The sequence below is a fragment of the Glycine max genome, chromosome 4, assembly GCF_000004515.6.
Source record: "Glycine max cultivar Williams 82 chromosome 4, Glycine_max_v4.0, whole genome shotgun sequence".
NCBI classification, from domain to species: Eukaryota; Viridiplantae; Streptophyta; class Magnoliopsida; order Fabales; family Fabaceae; genus Glycine; species Glycine max.
In genome coordinates, this window is record NC_016091.4 from 44,098,939 (window position 1) to 44,115,986 (window position 17,048).

At 35.3% G+C, this 17,048-nt stretch overlaps 1 protein-coding gene and 1 non-coding gene across 3 annotated transcripts; both read left to right on the top strand.

Annotated features, from left to right (window-relative positions):
- The first annotated feature begins 8,333 nt into the window (after positions 1–8,333).
- MIR10416 (microRNA MIR10416) lies at positions 8,334–8,455 on the top strand. The gene has a single exon (NR_161681.1). It is a non-coding gene; the product is annotated as a microRNA MIR10416 (primary transcript).
- A 2,384-nt stretch (positions 8,456–10,839) lies between these two features.
- LOC100793554 (boron transporter 1) lies at positions 10,840–16,833 on the top strand. Of its 2 annotated transcripts, XM_003523034.5 has the most exons (12): positions 10,840–12,251; positions 12,598–12,680; positions 12,769–12,961; positions 13,065–13,203; positions 13,340–13,511; positions 13,717–13,883; positions 13,998–14,171; positions 14,304–14,399; positions 14,902–15,039; positions 15,121–15,440; positions 15,681–15,951; positions 16,358–16,833. In XM_003523034.5, exons 1-12 carry the CDS (start codon positions 12,148–12,150, stop codon positions 16,661–16,663), a joined length of 2,163 nt encoding a protein of 720 aa, XP_003523082.1. In that variant the 5' UTR covers positions 10,840–12,147; the 3' UTR covers positions 16,664–16,833. The 2 variants fall into 2 exon arrangements, with proteins under 2 accessions (XP_003523082.1, XP_014630277.1); XM_014774791.3 differs by lacking the exon at positions 12,598–12,680 and having other exon boundaries at positions 12,119–12,251.
- Positions 16,834–17,048: the final 215 nt, after the last annotated feature.

The window sequence follows — 17,048 nt, forward strand, 5'->3', positions numbered from 1 at the left end:
ACTCAATCTAAATAACAATATTATGATCACAATGCAACATGTTATCTCACAATTCATCACATATTCAATTTATCACTTACACACAATTTTAATGATCCCAATATAATAATCTCGCAATTATAATCATACATGAAGAATTACAATAAACAACCTAAAATAAACCCCAATTTGATCCCCTAAGGATCCCTACATATGTTCATTCTAACCCCAATTGTGATAAACTCATCTCTTACCTCTAAGTGGGCTCACGTGTGTAGTCCAAAAGTGATAGCAGCGTCTCTAGCAGTTCCCTAAAATTCCTCAAGTTTTCCCTCTGTTTGCTTTGTTAGGGTTTCCAAGCGTTAGAGAGAAGGAGAAGAGATTGTAGCCTCTATTTTACTGTCAAGGTGCGAGACTAATTACTCTATACGAAAACATTATTTAGTAAATCCCAACGGTTAGAATGTAAATAAATGAGTTCCGAAGCTGGTGTCTAAATTTCGTGATGATCCAACGGTTGATGAGTCCTGGATCATAGTTTTACTGTGATAGGTTTTGAGTGTATAAGAGAAAAGAGAAAGCTCAGTGCGAGGGACACTGCTTCTACCACAGACATTTTTCTAAAACTCTATTTATTTTTAAATAAATAATCATTTTTAATTTATTTACGAAAAATGAGGTGTTACAAAGGCCGCCGAGTTAATGCGCGACAAGTATTGTGATGCGATCCATTGTGCGAATCCAACGAGTTGAATCACTTTGAGACGTGACGAGTTAATATAAAAAGATTTTAAAAACAATTGACTAATTTTGTGTATTGTATAGTTCATAGGTAAAGCCTATGTTTGTGCCATGTATATATTAATACTATGTGATGTGTATATGATTCATAAGGTGTGATAACATGTTGCTTTTGGATTATAATATTGTGATTGTGATTGAGTGTATGTGATAAGTTGAGTATGTGTTAAATTTTGAGATCACACATGCATTGAGATGTTATATGCATTGAGTTGTGAGCTATGAACCATACAATCACATAATTGTAAGACCTTTTAAGAGTGATGAGTTAATGCGTGATGAGTATTGTGATGGGGTCTACTGTTGGAACCCGACTAGTTGAATCACTTTGAGATGTGACGAGTTAAAATGATTTTGAGAACAATTGAGGAATTGTGTGTTTTGTATAGATAAAGTCTGTGTGTTAAAATGTTTTTTGGGTTGAACCTGAATCAGGAGGGAGGGGCCCTAACGGACTCTTCGGAGTCTAGGCCTTGGGGGTAAATACACCCGATTTGAGTGTTCCTTTAAGCCTATGCCGATCCCACATGGTTGGAGTATTCTCGCAAAACAGCGTGACCCTGACTAGTCTTCCTATGATTTTACTTAGTGACAATGACTTGACTTACAAGTGTGTGATTTGTCTTATCATGTACTCCTAAGCGGATGATGAAGTTTTTCACTAACATGGTACCATATTACATATAGGATTGAGTCTTAGTGTATCTGTTGCATAATGTTTGTGTAATGATCATTGTAATTTATTATGTGAAATGAATTGTGTGAGTGTGAGATGTTGTATTGTACTTGAGATGTGTTATTCTAAACACGTGATTAATGAAAAAGTGTGAAAGTGATTTTTGATTAAATCCTTAGGACAAATGATGTTATGCAATAAGTGGTAAAATGATGCAAATTGTGCTAAGTTGAGCTTATTATTATTATTATTATTATTATATATATATATATATATATATATATATATATATAGATGTTTTCATTTATCTCTACTTATTTAGGAATGTGATAACTGACTTCCTATTTGTTATTTGTGTTTGGATCTTGTGATGATCTCAAACCTTATGTTCATGGAGCAAATAATTATGTGAATGACTTTAAAAAACATCGTGCTAGAGATAAGATGTGTTGTTTTTGTATTAATTTTGTAAAATTTTAGATATGTAGTTTTTATAATTTTTTGTTTCACATGCTGGATCTTTAGTTCATTCTCTGAAATTTTAGATGGTCTTATTTTGAGTAAAAAATGTTTTCATTTCCTTAATTAATATGTTTTTAATTTGGTGATTAATATAAATGTGAATTTTTTTATTGAATAAAATTATTTTATGTAATTTTATATTTTTAAATATTTTATTATATAAATATATATATATCGAAATTGAGAGTGTTACAACTTACCTTCTTCACAAACTGACTTGAATTATTAAGAACATCTACCTGCCAATCTTTCGGATTCCACATGAACCAAATCCCCCCGACATGACCAATCACATCCTGGACAAAGAAATTAAGTCCAATTCTGTGAATAATACTTCTAGCACAATCCCCACTACTAGTACGAGTCTCCATAAGAACCAAGAAAGAGGAATCAAATTGACGCATATCATATCCTTCATAATTAAGCACACTAAATCCTTTGTTGATTGTGCCCCTATAATTCCAATTGATCACATTCATTGGGCACACTTAGGTTGGGTTGACATACCAATGCTAGGGGTTTCCTGAGTTCTCTCCTCCTCCATAGCTGCCACACCTGAATAGTCCATGACAGATTCTTGCACACTATTATGCACCTTTGAAGCCACCTCTAATTGTCTTTGGCTATTCACAAACTCTATCGCCTCCTTATCAACATGCGATTTCACCATAAATGATGGTAATTGAATATTTGGATTCGTGAATTGGCTCATCTTTAAGAGGTTTAAACTCTCCTCGTACATAGCATCCCTCTTCTTGACACCCACTAGCACATTTTTGGCTATCTGCTTAGCTAATTCCTTATTGACTTGTGTTTTGTTCTTCCTCAACACACTGTTATTTTTCTTAAAGGGAATCTTTCCTCCAATATGCAAATCACCACCTTTAATTTTCCTCCTTGTGGGTTTTTAATTACCGTCCCACCATATTTCGGACATGTGCTTGTTTAACTGGTTCCTTAGAACTGCTTGCATAAGTCAACTTTTGACTACTCATGGAGAGTACAATACTCTTATTTAATTCAGGAACATGCACGACTCTCACGTGATTGCCATTAACCTTAGTAGGACCAACACGACTTTTATTAACCTCATCATTATTATTTGCTGCTCCATCAACATTGGAGTTTTTTGTTGCGTCACCTTCAGCTCCTATAACCAACTCCCCATTATCCCTCACAGATAGCACTCCAAAACGTGATCCAATATCAACAGATATTGATCCAGATTTCTTGCCATTATTAGAATTATTCTCAGCTACCCCTTTATTATTCTTCCCCATAATAACACCTTCCTTTTTTGCAACGTTCAATTTCATTTTCCTATAATTTCGCTTGGCAATCAACCATTCACCATGAATAGAATCTGTATCATTAATGACATGATTATGAGATTTTGTAACTTGCAAATTATGCTTAGGGTTGATGTTAGCATTGGACCCTCCATGTATGTTCGAAAGATTATTCACCGCCGTCTGAGTCTCCAAAATATTCACCGATTTCGAGGCCTCTTCCGTTTGACTCACCGTTTGCTTCACTGCATCAGCCCCTATGAATTGAGTACAATTGTCCTTCTTATGTCCTACTTGTCCACATCGGAAGCACATTGACTGCAATCCTTTATCCTCCAACAACAATTTATAACCTCCAACATATATGAGTGGTTAAAGGTTTATCAAGATCGAACCCAACACAGATACGTGTGAACTTTCCACAAGAATGAATGGATGTCAATCTGTCAACCTTCAACAATTTTCCCAAACTACCCTTTGAAGGAAGGTGCCATTGTAAAGCTCGATCGGAAGACGTTGAATACATAACCAAACTGCTACTTTCTTTGTAGATTCCACATTCATTAAAAAGAAGGGTCTGAATCGCTGGACAATAAGATAGTGATCTGCCACCATCCAAGGGGCTTCATATAAGTCAAAATTATAATCTTCATGACTACTAAACATGACTTGATAAAATCCATCATGAAGATCGATAATCGTACCATTCTCAGTCCAGCTTCATTGTAATTTCGCTTCTATCATTCTAAAGTTAACCCTCCTCCCCATAACTTTAACAACTAATATGTTAAACCGTGGAGTTGCCTAATTCATCAGTTCCAGATCCGAAACTGAGATAACAGGTCCATCAAGACTTCAATCACCCTTTCCTCCATTCTCCTTTGGAACTTCATTCAGCACATCAATAACCATGTGTTAAGATTTGACTGTTGGAACTGCCTAACAAATTATAGTAGATAAGATTTTTATGCTATTTTTTAGAAAAAATAAAAGTCATGTTGACTCATAGGATAAAACAGTTTTGATCTTATTCTCTAGGCATGATTTGTTAGTAGTGTTATCTTTCTGTTAGTGATGTTATCTTTTTGTTAGCAGTTACTATCTTTTCCATGCTTTTAAATACGTTGCTTCATATCAGAATAAAGTAAGTCTTTGCAGTCTCAATTTCTTTCTTTATGCTCCCTTTTATTGTTTAATATTTCTGCCTACTCTTATTAAAAAAAACAACAAATTGGTATCAGAGCTCTTATCTTTAAGGGATCCGTGAGTTGAGAGAAATCACAATGGAGGGAGAAACATCATACACAGCAGGTTCACCACCAATTTTTTATGGTGAGGAGTACGAATTATGGGCTGCAAGGATGACTGCTCATCTTGAAGCTTTGGATCTTTGGGAGGCAGTAGAAGAAAACTATGATGTTCCTGAACTACCTTTAGATCCAACGGTGGCTCAGATGAAGAATCACAGAGAAAGGAAGACCAAAAAGGCTAAGGCTAAAAATTGTCTTTTCTCTGTTGTGTCAAAAATTATTTTTACAAGAATTATGAACTTCAAGTCTGCCAAACAGATTTGGGATTATCTCAGATCAGAATATCAAGGCTGTGAAAGAACCAAAGGCATGCAAGTACTCAACTTGGGCAGAGAATTCGAGATGCAGAGCATGAAAAAGACTGAAACAATTAAAGGCTACGCTGACCGGCTGTTAGGCATAGCAAATAGAGTGAGGCTTCTTGGGAAGGACTTTCCTGATGAAAGAATAGTGCAAAAAATCCTGGTCACTATACCCGAGAAGTATGAATCGAAGATATCAGCATTGGAGGAGTCTAAAGACCTGTCAACCATCACCTTGGGAGAACTCATAAATGCTCTACAAGCCCAGGAGCAGAGAAGAATGATGAGACAAGAGGAGGTGGTACAAGGTGCGTTTCATACGAAAGCACAAAATTCAAGAGGTGGCAAAGACAAGAAGAACAACAAATGGAGGAACAAAAAACCAGAAGGCTCCAACAAGCAGCAAGGTGAGACCTTTTCTCCTTGTCCACATTGCAAAAAGACAAATCATCCTGAAAGAAAATGTTGGTGGAAGCCAGATGTCAAGTGCAGAAAGTGTGGCAATATGGGACATGTAGAGCGAATATGCAAGACCAAATCAGAGGAAGCAAATGTTGGTGAGCAACTCTTTGTTGCAACATGCTTTGCCACAAGCAATAGTTCCAGTGATTCATGGTTAATAGACAGTGGCTGCACAAACCATATGACCAATAACCTGAACCTCTTTAAAAAACTTGACAAAACCATTGTTTCCAAAGTAAAAATTGGAAATGGTGATTTCATCTCAGTCAAGGGAAAAGGGACTGTTGCTATTGAAAGCTTGATAGGTTTGAAATATATCTCTAATGTCTTATATGTGCCTGACATTGATCAAAATCTACTTAGTGTTGCTTAGCTTGTAGAGAAAGGCTTCAAAGTTATATTTGAAGAAAATTGGTGCTTGATCAAAGATGCAAAAGGAAAAGACGTATTCAAGGTGAAAATGAGGGCTAAAAGCTATGCTTTAAATCTAATGGAGGAGAAGCAAATAGCTTTTTCAAGCATGGCCACCAATGTTGAACTATGGCACAAAAGGCTCGGACACTTCCATCTTGCTGGACTTTTATACATGCAAAAACATGCCTTGGTGAAAGGTGTGTCAATGCTTGAAGACAAGTTAGCCGATTGCGTGGCTTGCCAATATGGTAAGCTAGTCAGAAAACCATTTCCTCAATCAACTTGGATAGCAACTCAAAAGCTGCAATTAGTTCACACAGATGTTGGGGGACCTCAGAGAGTATCATCTTTAAATGGTAATAAATACTATATTACATTTATTGATGATTATACTAGATTTTGTTGGATTTATTTCTTTAAATCCAAGACTGAGGTTGCTAATATTTTCTGGAAATTTAAAGCATTGGTGGAGAATCAAAGTGATTGCAGGTTGCAAACAATAAGGTCTGACAATGGGAAGGAATACAAAAATGATGTTTTTGATAAATTTTGTGAAGAAGCTGGCATTGAGCACCAACTCACCGTACCTTACACCCCACAACAAAATGGTGTGAGTGAGAGAAAAATAGAAGTATCATGGAAATGACAAGGTGTGTGCTGCATGAAAAGGAGTTGCCAAAGGAGCTATGGGCGGAGGCTGCAAACACGGCAATATTTTTGCTGAATAGACTACCTACAAGAGTTCTGCACAAAAAAAACTCCATTTGAAGGCTGGTTTGGTTACAAACCAGATTTACAAAATCTAAAAATCTTTGGTTGTGTTTGTTTCTCTTATGTTCCACAGGTTAAAAGGGACAAACTTGATAAAAAGGCAGAACCCGGAGTTTTCATTGGATACAACAACACCTCCAAAACTTACAGAATTTTCCAACCTCAAAATGGGAAAATTCTTGTGAGTAGAGATGTCAAATTTATGGAAGATCAACAATGGAGTTGGGATGAGCCAATAAGGAAGCAGTTGCCAGAAATCCCACAGTTCCTTGATGATGATGAAGATGACATTCCTGTCAGAGGTATAAGATCTTTATCTGAGATTTATCAAAAGAGTAATGTAGCTGTCCTAGAACCTGCAGAATTTGAAGAAGCTGAAAAGGATGACAAGTGGATAAATGCTATGAAGGAAGAGTTGAAGATGATAGAAAAAAATGACACGTGGGAGCTAGTGGACAGACCTCAACACAAACAACCTATAGGGGTAAAATGGGTTTATAGAACCAAACTTAATCAAGATGGTTCTGTAAATAAATACAAGGCCAGGTTGGTGGTGAAAGGCTATGCTCAGGTGTTTGGAGTGGATTTTTCAGAAACCTTTGCTCCAGTTGCACGTCTTGATACAATTAGAATGCTACTTGCCTTGACTGCACATAAAAGGTGGAAAGTTTATCATTTAGATGTAAAATCTGCCTTTCTAAATGGTTAATTGTAGGAGGAGATTTATGTAGAGCAACTTGAGGGGTTTCAAATCAAAGGAGAGGAGCATAAAGTTTACAAGTTGAAAAAAGCATTATATGGTCTTAAACAGGCTCCTAGGGCCTGGTACAGCAGGATAGATGATCATCTTCAAGATCTTGGATTTGTCAAAAGTCCAAGTGAAGCTGCATTATATGTGAAATTGGTAGATGCAAATTTAATCATTATTGCTGTCTATGTTGATGATTTACTTGTGACAGGAAGTGATGAGAAACTCATAAAGGAGTTTAAAGTTGAAATGTTTAAAGCATTTGAAATGACAGATCTTGGCTTGATGAGTTTCTTTTTGGGAATGGAGGTGAAACAAGATCATGGTGGAATCCTCATTCACCAAAAGAAGTACGCAAGGGAAATACTCAAGAAGTTTCATATGGAGGACTGCAAAAGCACTACATCTCCAATGAACCAAAAGGAAAAATTTAGCAAGGATGATGGAGCTGATAAAGTTGACAAAATGCATTACAGAAGCTTGATTGGTTGTTTAATATATCTTACTGCAACCAGACCTGACATTTTGTTTGCAGTAAGTATACTTTCAAGGTTCATGCATTGTGCTAGTGAAGTTCATCTTCAAGCTGCCAAACGAGTTATTAGATATGTTAAAGGCATTTTAGACTATGGTATAATGTACTCTCATTCTCATAATTTTAAGCTCCACGGATATTCTGATAATGACTAGGCAGGTTGTATTGATGACATGAGAAGCACCTCTGGTTATTGTTTTTCCTTTGGTTCTGGAGTCTTTTCTTGGTGTTCTAAAAAGCAAGAAGTTGTAGCTCAATCAGTTGCAGAAGCAGAGTATGTAGCTGCTGTTGCTGCAGTGAATCAAGCTCTTTGGATCAGGAAAATTATGATAGATTTGCATATGAAACAAGAAGAAAGCACACAGATTTTTGTGGACAACCAGGTTGCAATCTCAATTGCTAATGATCCAGTGTTTCATGGCAAAACTAAGCATTTCAAGATAAAGCTTTTCCTTCTAAGAGAAGTTCAAAGGGAAGGAGAAGTGAAGTTACTGTATTGCAAAACAGAGAATCAAAGTGCTGACATTCTGACCAAGGCACTTCCAAAAGCCAAATTTGAATACTTGAGACAAAAGCTTGGAGTTTGCAATTCCAAAGTCAAGGAGGAGTGTTAAGATTTGACTGTTGGAACTGCCTAACAAATTATACTAGATAAAATTTTTATGCTATTTTTTAGGAAAAATAAAAGTCATGTTGACTGATAGGATAAAGCAGTTTTGATCTTATTCTCTAGGCATGATTTGTTAGTGGTGTTATCTTTCTGTGATGCTATCTTTTTGTTAGCAGTTACTATCTTTTCCATGCTTTTAAATACGTTGTTTCATATCAGAATAAAGTAAGCCTTTGCGGTCTCAATTTCTTTCTTTATGCTCCCTTTTATTGTTTAATATTTCTGCCTACTCTTATTAAAAAAACAACACCATGCATGGCATTCTCTCCTTCAGCATGAGCAATCTCTACTCCAACAAGCTTCGGTAATTGATCAACATATGAAGAGGCCTCCCCTTCCATAATCACTTTATTACCATCCTTAACCTTTTTGGTACTGCATAGGAGAAGGTCCTCCTCCTGACGAGTAAACCCTTGATCACCGCTCTCAAAAATCCTAGCAGAGCTCACCATATATATTTTTTTTGTGGTTGACTGGGTTGATTTCAATCCTAGTAAATATGTTTCTGGCTCTCTCTTAGTTTCGTATTCTTCTAAAACACTTTGTAAAGTTATTGTTTCTTCAATTAATATGATAAACAGAATTAAACATATATAATCATAAAAAGTTTCCGGCCATTTATGTCCCCCGGGTCAAGAGGATTTTTTGTTTGAAGGTAAAGACGTCGCAATAAAATAGAAAGTGTTTTTCAGAAATATCGAGCATACTTGTAACCAAATTAAGTTAAAAAATTTCCGACTTTTTGTTTTAAAATTTAAATAGCTTTTTAAGCCTCCAAATTCAAAGAATATATTAGAACTCACATTTTAATTTCGAGTTCGTTAATGAAAGCGAACGTAAATCAAAGATGCCTTGGGTCATCTAAATTATTGAAGTTTAACACATTCTGTTTGGAACAGACCGCAACATTCGAAAGTAATGTTATACCAACCCAGCATAGACATTACATATATTATGGTCCTTTATTTGTTTGTTAGGTAAGTATTGAGTACTTCTGATATATAACAATAAGAGACTTAATTAAAGCTCATGGGTTTACTCATAAAAAAAATTGAAGCTCGTGGATTTAATTCCGTTTCATGTTTCTTTATTGGTTTGTTAGGTATGCTTGTATCTTTCTCTCTGGCAAACTGATTCAAAAATAAATAAGGGCATGTGTTGAGTTTTTTGTTTTAACTTTATTAATAGATTCTAAGTGGAACACTGGAACTGTTTAGTTTTAGATAAAACCTTCCAAAAACATGGAGGCCAAAGTAACAGTTATATATTTAAAAAAAATTAAGCATATATCCTTAAGTTTGATAAGTTAGTGGGTTTCTCTCGAGAATCCTTGAGTTAAATGATAGATGATTCAAATCTTAAAAAGAAGGGTGAGAAAATAACCTTAAAATTAGCTCAATAACAAAAGAAGTAAATATATTATTAGCTTTTCCAATTGACTCTAAAGGCTTAGGAATTTTCAGATGATTTAGATAATTAACTCTAAAGATGAAAATGGGAAAATTATTGAAGTTTCACGTATCAGCAAACATACCATAATGTGAAAAAAATAAAGAAAGAAAAATGAAGAATTACAAGAATCATAAGGGTATACTCTAAAGAAAATACTTCCCAAAAATATAAAATACTCTCCGATCTCAACTGTAAGCAAAAAAATTAATTTATATTAAATAAAAAAGTTAGTTAATCATATTTAATTACATCAATTTTAATTAAAAATTAACTTTTTCTTGACTTATTTTTCATTGAAACTTGGTACAATAAATAAAAAAATATGAAAACTAAGATTTTAATTGATGAATGATATTTTAGAGATAATAATATTAAATGAAGTAAAATTAGTTAAAAAATTATATTTAAGATCAAGAAAAGACTATTTTTTCTTATATTTAAAATCAAAGAAATAATATGTTATAAACTTATAATGTAAGCATCCTGGTCACCATATTGTCCAAAAAAAAAAAAGAACACAGACAATTTTGAAAGAAAAACAAAATGAACTTCAGTTAAAGTTATTAAAGAAACAATCCACTTAAAAGAAACGATGAGGATTATGTTGATCAAGGTAAATTTTCGAGATCCAAGTCAATTAAAGACAAACAGGTCATGATGTACTTTTCCACAAAGGCAAAACTACAAAATCATACAAATTTTGGGGTTGAAATGATAACACAAAATGAATTTTTAACGTCTCTATTAAAATATTTTTAACACGCAACTATCATTTTCCTAAACGGTTTACCGAAAAGTACGAAACTACTTGTTCATATGTTTCTTAATTGTGTTCGTTTTAACTACTTTGTCTCTTGTGTATCTATAGTCTATGACACTATTATTTTTAATTTTTTTATCAGTATGTCACACTATTATTTACTACTACTAAGTTCGTTGCACAACCTTACCCCTACCACTAAATTCTTGCTAATTTTCCTTTAATCCCATTCCTACTGATTCAAAGTTTTTATATATATATATATATATAAATAAACTATTGGTCTCAGCATAACAACACTGTCACACAAAAATCCTCTCGCAGCAGTATTTGCAATTGTCTTGTTTTCCTACCCTCGAAATTTGTCAGTTCTTCTGTTTTGCCTTGTGTGTTTCTTTCAATCTTGTCTAAGATAGTGTCCACTGTTTGTGTATCTCAGTGATTAAATGTAACTGCAATCTCTTCTTCTTCTTTGTTGGTTTACTTCAGTCTGTTTCTGTTCCTTTTTCAAGGTTCCTTGCAGAAAAATGTAATTTTGGTTTCAGATTAAGATACCCTTTTTGCTTTTTAGTCAATGCCCAAATCCTTAAAAGTCCTCTGAACATTCCCATCATGTTCTCGGTCATGGAATCTCGTTAATCTATATGCCAGATTCCCATCTGGGTCCAACTACCTCATCTTTGACCTTTCTGTTCTGTTGATGAACATTCTTCTCAGTGCTTCTAAATTGTAGCAAATGCAGATTGTGATGATGGGTTTCCGTTAGTTGTGTTGGATTGCCCTCCATAGCTATACATTCAAAACTGAATTTTGATTAACCTTAGTTTTGAGTGTATTAACTGTACCATGTAACTGAATGCTGCCAATCTGCTTCTACTGTATTGTTTCTGGGAGTTAGTTTGGCCTCTATAGATAGCATATGGAGGGTAAAGTAGAGAAAGGGGTGGTTTTGGATCTAGGATTTGTCATGAGTGAGCGCTAGCCTTCATTTTCAGCTTTGTGGAGAGTGTCTACTCTTCTCTAAGTGTTGACTTTAGCATAAATTCTGTAATATTCTTTGAGTTTCTCTTGAATATGTAAACCAAGTTCTTTTTGTTCAATTATTGACTTCTTTTGTTACTCATAACAATACACCCAAAAGTTGTTCATAAATTCTTTGAAATGTAAATTCTTCCACTGGATTCATTTATTCAATTTTCTTCATTAAGGGCCTGATGTACTAAAAAATCAAAAAATGAGTATACCTTGTTCCACCTTTCTTGTTTTGGATGATATGTAGGATTCTGGTATCCCTGCCCGGAGTTTTATAGTGATATTTTCCTATATGCAGCTTTGATCACTGTGTGAACCTCTAGAGCTCCTTTCAAGTACATGTTTTTTGTTTCTTGTTCCTTTCTGTTACCCTTTAGATCAAGATTTAAGATCAATATCAGTTCCTTTGTATTGCAAGACTTTCATGGAAGAAACATTTGTTCCCTTACGTGGCATTAAGAACGACCTCAAAGCAAGAATTCCGTGCTATAGACAAGATTGGACTAGTGGATTCCAAGCTGGAATCAGGTTTGTGCGATAAGTTATATTGCAGTTATCATCAAGGTTTTAAATTGTGGTCATAGTTTTGTCTTGATCATTGATATTGCTGCGGAAAATTGCAAATAAATGCAGTCGTGTTGCAGTCATGGAGAAACCAAAAACGTCCATGTTGCCACCGAAATTATGGTGGTGGATCATTTTTAAAACCTTAGTCATAATATGATTTGTTGTAATTAGTTTTCAACCAAAAAGTCTCCCCCTCCCTCTCCTGAAACTTAATCATTCCTATTGCGTGCAAAGTTAATTTTTTTTCCTTTTGGAACAACAGCAAGAAAGTTTGTCAATGAATTAATTTTTATGTTGTCTTATATAGGATCCTTGCCCCAACTACATACATATTTTTTGCTTCTGCAATTCCTGTTATTTCTTTTGGGGAGCAACTGGAGAGAAATACTGGTACAGGAACATTTTTTTCATGTTCAGTCTCCTTTTGGTATTTCAGTCATTGTTTGCTAAGTAATGTTTCTTTGGTTATATTAAACAGATGGAAGTCTCACTGCTGTGCAGACTCTTGCATCAACCGCACTATGCGGTATTATCCACTCAATCATTGGAGGGCAGCCTCTCCTCATACTAGGTGTAGCTGAGCCAACAGTCCTGATGTATACATTCATGTATAACTTTGCTAAGGATCGCCAAGATTTGGGACACAAACTATTCCTACCTTGGACTGGATGGTATCTTTGGAGCTCCTCGAGTGGCTTACTTTTTGTTTAGGGAAATTACTGGTGAACTGTAGTAACTTGTCAATAATTTATTTATTTAATTTTATAAATCTAGGGTCTGTGTTTGGACTGCCCTGTTGCTGTTCTTGCTGGCCGTTCTTGGTGCATGCTCAATAATCAATAGATTCACACGCCTTGCTGGTGAATTATTTGGTCTGCTAATTGCAATGCTCTTTATGCAGCAGGCTATAAAGGTGAGTAACTTAGCATGCATTAACCATGAACCATTTTTCTTTAGCAATCTGCAACTTGCATGTGTTTCCCTAACGGAAACCTTCCATTGACAATTACCTAAAATGAAACTTATGTTTAAGAATCTATATTTTAAAGGGTCTTGTGGAAGAGTTTGGTGCACCCAAGAACCAGAGAGAAGGTACCAATCAGATTGCACTTCAATCATCTTGGCTATTTGGCAATGGAATGTTTGCTTTAGTTTTGTCATTTGGTCTTCTTTTTACTGGTCTTCAAAGCCGCAAGGCTAGATCCTGGCGTTATGGCTCAGGTATTGATTATACTTCTGAATTATGCCCTGAAAATTCAGTAGGGAGTTTAAGCTACATTACAAGATTGACCACATGTTTGGGATTACTTTAGATAAACTGGTTATATGTTCTCAAGTGTTAATTCTTATAGTGCATTCTTCTGAATTATTTTTGCAGTAACATAACTTGTCTTATCAAGATTTTCATTCTTCTACAATATTTTAGGTTGGCTACGAGGATTCATAGCTGATTATGGAGTCCCACTAATGGTCCTCATATGGACTGCCGTGTCTTACATACCAGTCAATGAGGTTCCAAGGGGAATCCCTAGGCGACTTTTCAGTCCAAACCCATGGTCTCCTGGTGCATACTCAAATTGGACTGTTGTCAAGGTGATTCTGATTCTGATTATTTAATGTGCATATTATTCTCATAGTACACAGTGGATAATGTCTCTATACAGTAAACAAGCATGGCTGGTTGCTCATTTTTATTACATTTTGCAGGAAATGTTGAATGTGCCCCCCTTATATATTGTTGGAGCATTTATACCAGCAACTATGATTGCTGTGCTTTACTACTTTGATCACAGTGTTGCATCACAACTTGCTCAGCAAAAGGAGTTCAATCTAAGAAAACCCTCATCTTATCATTATGACTTGCTGCTCTTAGGATTTTTGGTATGTAATTCATTAAAATTAAAATACTTGCCCATTCAATTGTAATACCAGTGCAGTCAATGGCAATACATAACCTGTTTCTACTGCATCTACCAAATATTTCCTTTCTAATTCTTATTCATTGCTGACCAGACCATATTGTGTGGACTTATTGGAATCCCTCCTTCCAATGGTGTGATTCCACAATCTCCAATGCATACGAAGAGCTTGGCTACTCTAAAACATCAGGTAATATAATTCTTACTGACCTTTAAATACAATATATCTCAACTGTTAATCATGGATCCTTCTTTCCTACTCTTTTTTTTTTTTAGTTTGAAAGAAAATGGTTTATTTTTCAGATTTCCCAGAATCTAACCATCTCATAGTTCTGCTTTGACTTCATTCAGATTTGTTAATTAATGATTATGTCTATCTTCAGTATTGTTTTTGTATCTTTACCTTGTCTGATTATACATGCCCCTAGTGGACAGTTATGTTTGGATGGAAGTGTTTGGAGGGGAACAGAGGAAAGTTGTAATTTTTCATTTTCAAATAAAGATAATCATAAAATGTTTATAAAAATAAATAAGGAGTGATTGGAAGGTTACATATAATCTCTTATTTTATTATCATGTTATAAAATTCTGAAATGACATTTTGCTATCTATAGTCAGACCATCCATTTTGTTTAGTCTTGTCTATTGCTAAGCTAATTGACTATCATATACATTTGTTTTGTTTGGAATAGCTTTTACGGAATAAGCTTGTATCTACTGCACGAAAAAGCATGCGGAGAAATGTTAATTTGAGCCAGTTATACCAAAATATGAAAGAAGCATATGATGAAATTCAGACTCCATTGGTTCCCCAAATGCCAACTACATTGGTAAATGTGCTCCCATGATTTCCAATTGTTTTGAAATTTGTGATCTTCTTTCTCCTTATCCTTGGTTTGTTCATCAAGCAGGGGCTGAAAGAACTGAAGGAATCTACTATTGAACTGGCTTCAAGTCAAGGATATATTGATGCCCCTGTTGATGAGGTTGTCTTTGATGTGAATAAGGATGTGGATGACCTTTTGCCAGTTGAAGTTAAAGAACAGCGCCTCAGCAATCTACTGCAGGCATTGATGGTTGCGGCTTGTGTTGCTGCTATGCCCGTTTTGAAGAAGATACCAACTTCAGTGCTTTGGGGCTACTTTGCCTTCATGGCCATTGAAAGCTTGCCAGGAAATCAATTTTGGGAGAGAATATTGTATCTTTTCACTGCTCCAAGTCGAAGATACATGTATATGAAAGTTGAAAGTTCATTGTCAATTTTGTCATTGCCATAGTTCTAAGATTCCTAGATTTAAATACTATCTATGTCCAAGAATTCTTCCTCTGTCTGTTTCTTAATTCTAGTGCACAAACAGCATGCATCATTTGTCTTTTGCTACTGATTTTTTGTCAAAATTTGTGGATGTTAAGTTGGTTATTGATTTCAATTAAGCATGTGATGACCCTTTTTGCTTTCCTACTTTTCTAGACTGTTGGAGGAATACCATGCCACCTTTGTTGAGACCGTGCCCTTCAAAACAATTGCCATGTTTACTGTGTTCCAGACAGTGTACTTGCTTCTCTGCTTCGGCATAACCTGGATACCAATTGCTGGGGTTCTTTTCCCATTGTTAATCATGCTTCTTGTCCCTGTACGGCAATATTTTCTTCCAAAGTTTTTCAAAGGTGCCCATCTTCAAGAGCTGGATGCAGCAGCATACGAGGAAGCACCTGCTATTGCTTTCAACATGTCCTTTGAAGTAAGTAGTTTGAACCATACTAGTTTAACTTTAACCAATATCAGATTGAGAAATGCTACTAACACACACTTTCCAACACACACACTCCTATTGGTTAACATTTATAGCAAACTGCAACAGGAGTGGGATCAATTTTTTGATTTCCATCACATTTCAACCCATAGTAGAGTGTTAAGAAGTGTATTACTAACATTTCTCATATCAGATTAGTATAAAAATGAGGAAGCATGCAGTCTTTTTGACTTATTTCAGTAAGGTCATTTTATTAAGCCTCAAAATCAAGCTTATTACTAAGTTTACATTCGATAAGAGCTCATTGAATAAGTTGCAAACAACACCTTTGAATACTTGTATCACATATCTGGCAAAGCTCATGTTCACTGTTTAATGCCTATAAACTTGTCAGGGTCCAAGTAGCCAGGCACCAACAATCAATATCAGCGGTGGGGAAATTCTTGATGAAGTTATTACGAGGAGTCGTGGTGAGTTTCGCCGCACTCAAAGCCCCAAAACAACAAGTTCAACTCCAACTTCAACAGGAGATATAAGACCAGCCAATAGCCCTCAGTTAGCAAGGAGGATTCCCAGCCCTCGAGTAACTGAATTGAGAGGGGAAAGCAGCCTCAGACCAACCGGGAAGGAGATCAAGTTAATGCAAACACCTAGTCCACGGTCACCAGGTCTTGGAAAAGTTACCAAAGATTTGCCTTGAACCTATTGTTAGAATTGAACTAAGTGGTGCTCTAGAGGTCATGAACTTGGTTTTATGATAAATTGTTGTATTCTCAATGTCTCCCTTTTCTTTATACCAGTGTTTGTTGTTTGATTGCAACATTCTTAGCAATATAAAATGGGCAGGGATACTATTGGATGTTGTAGTAATGTTGCTGTCTTGAATTTTGGTTTGATGTGGTTCAGGTGCTCTTATAAAATCAATAAAGCGGTTTGCAAACTGGAAAAAGATCCTCTAAAGTAATTTTTTTACTAAAAGAAATTAAGTATGGATATATCTATCTACCTTTAAATTTTAGTGGGTTGAAATCATGATGCACTATACATTATATATGTTTGATTGGATATAGTTGATTTTGGTTACA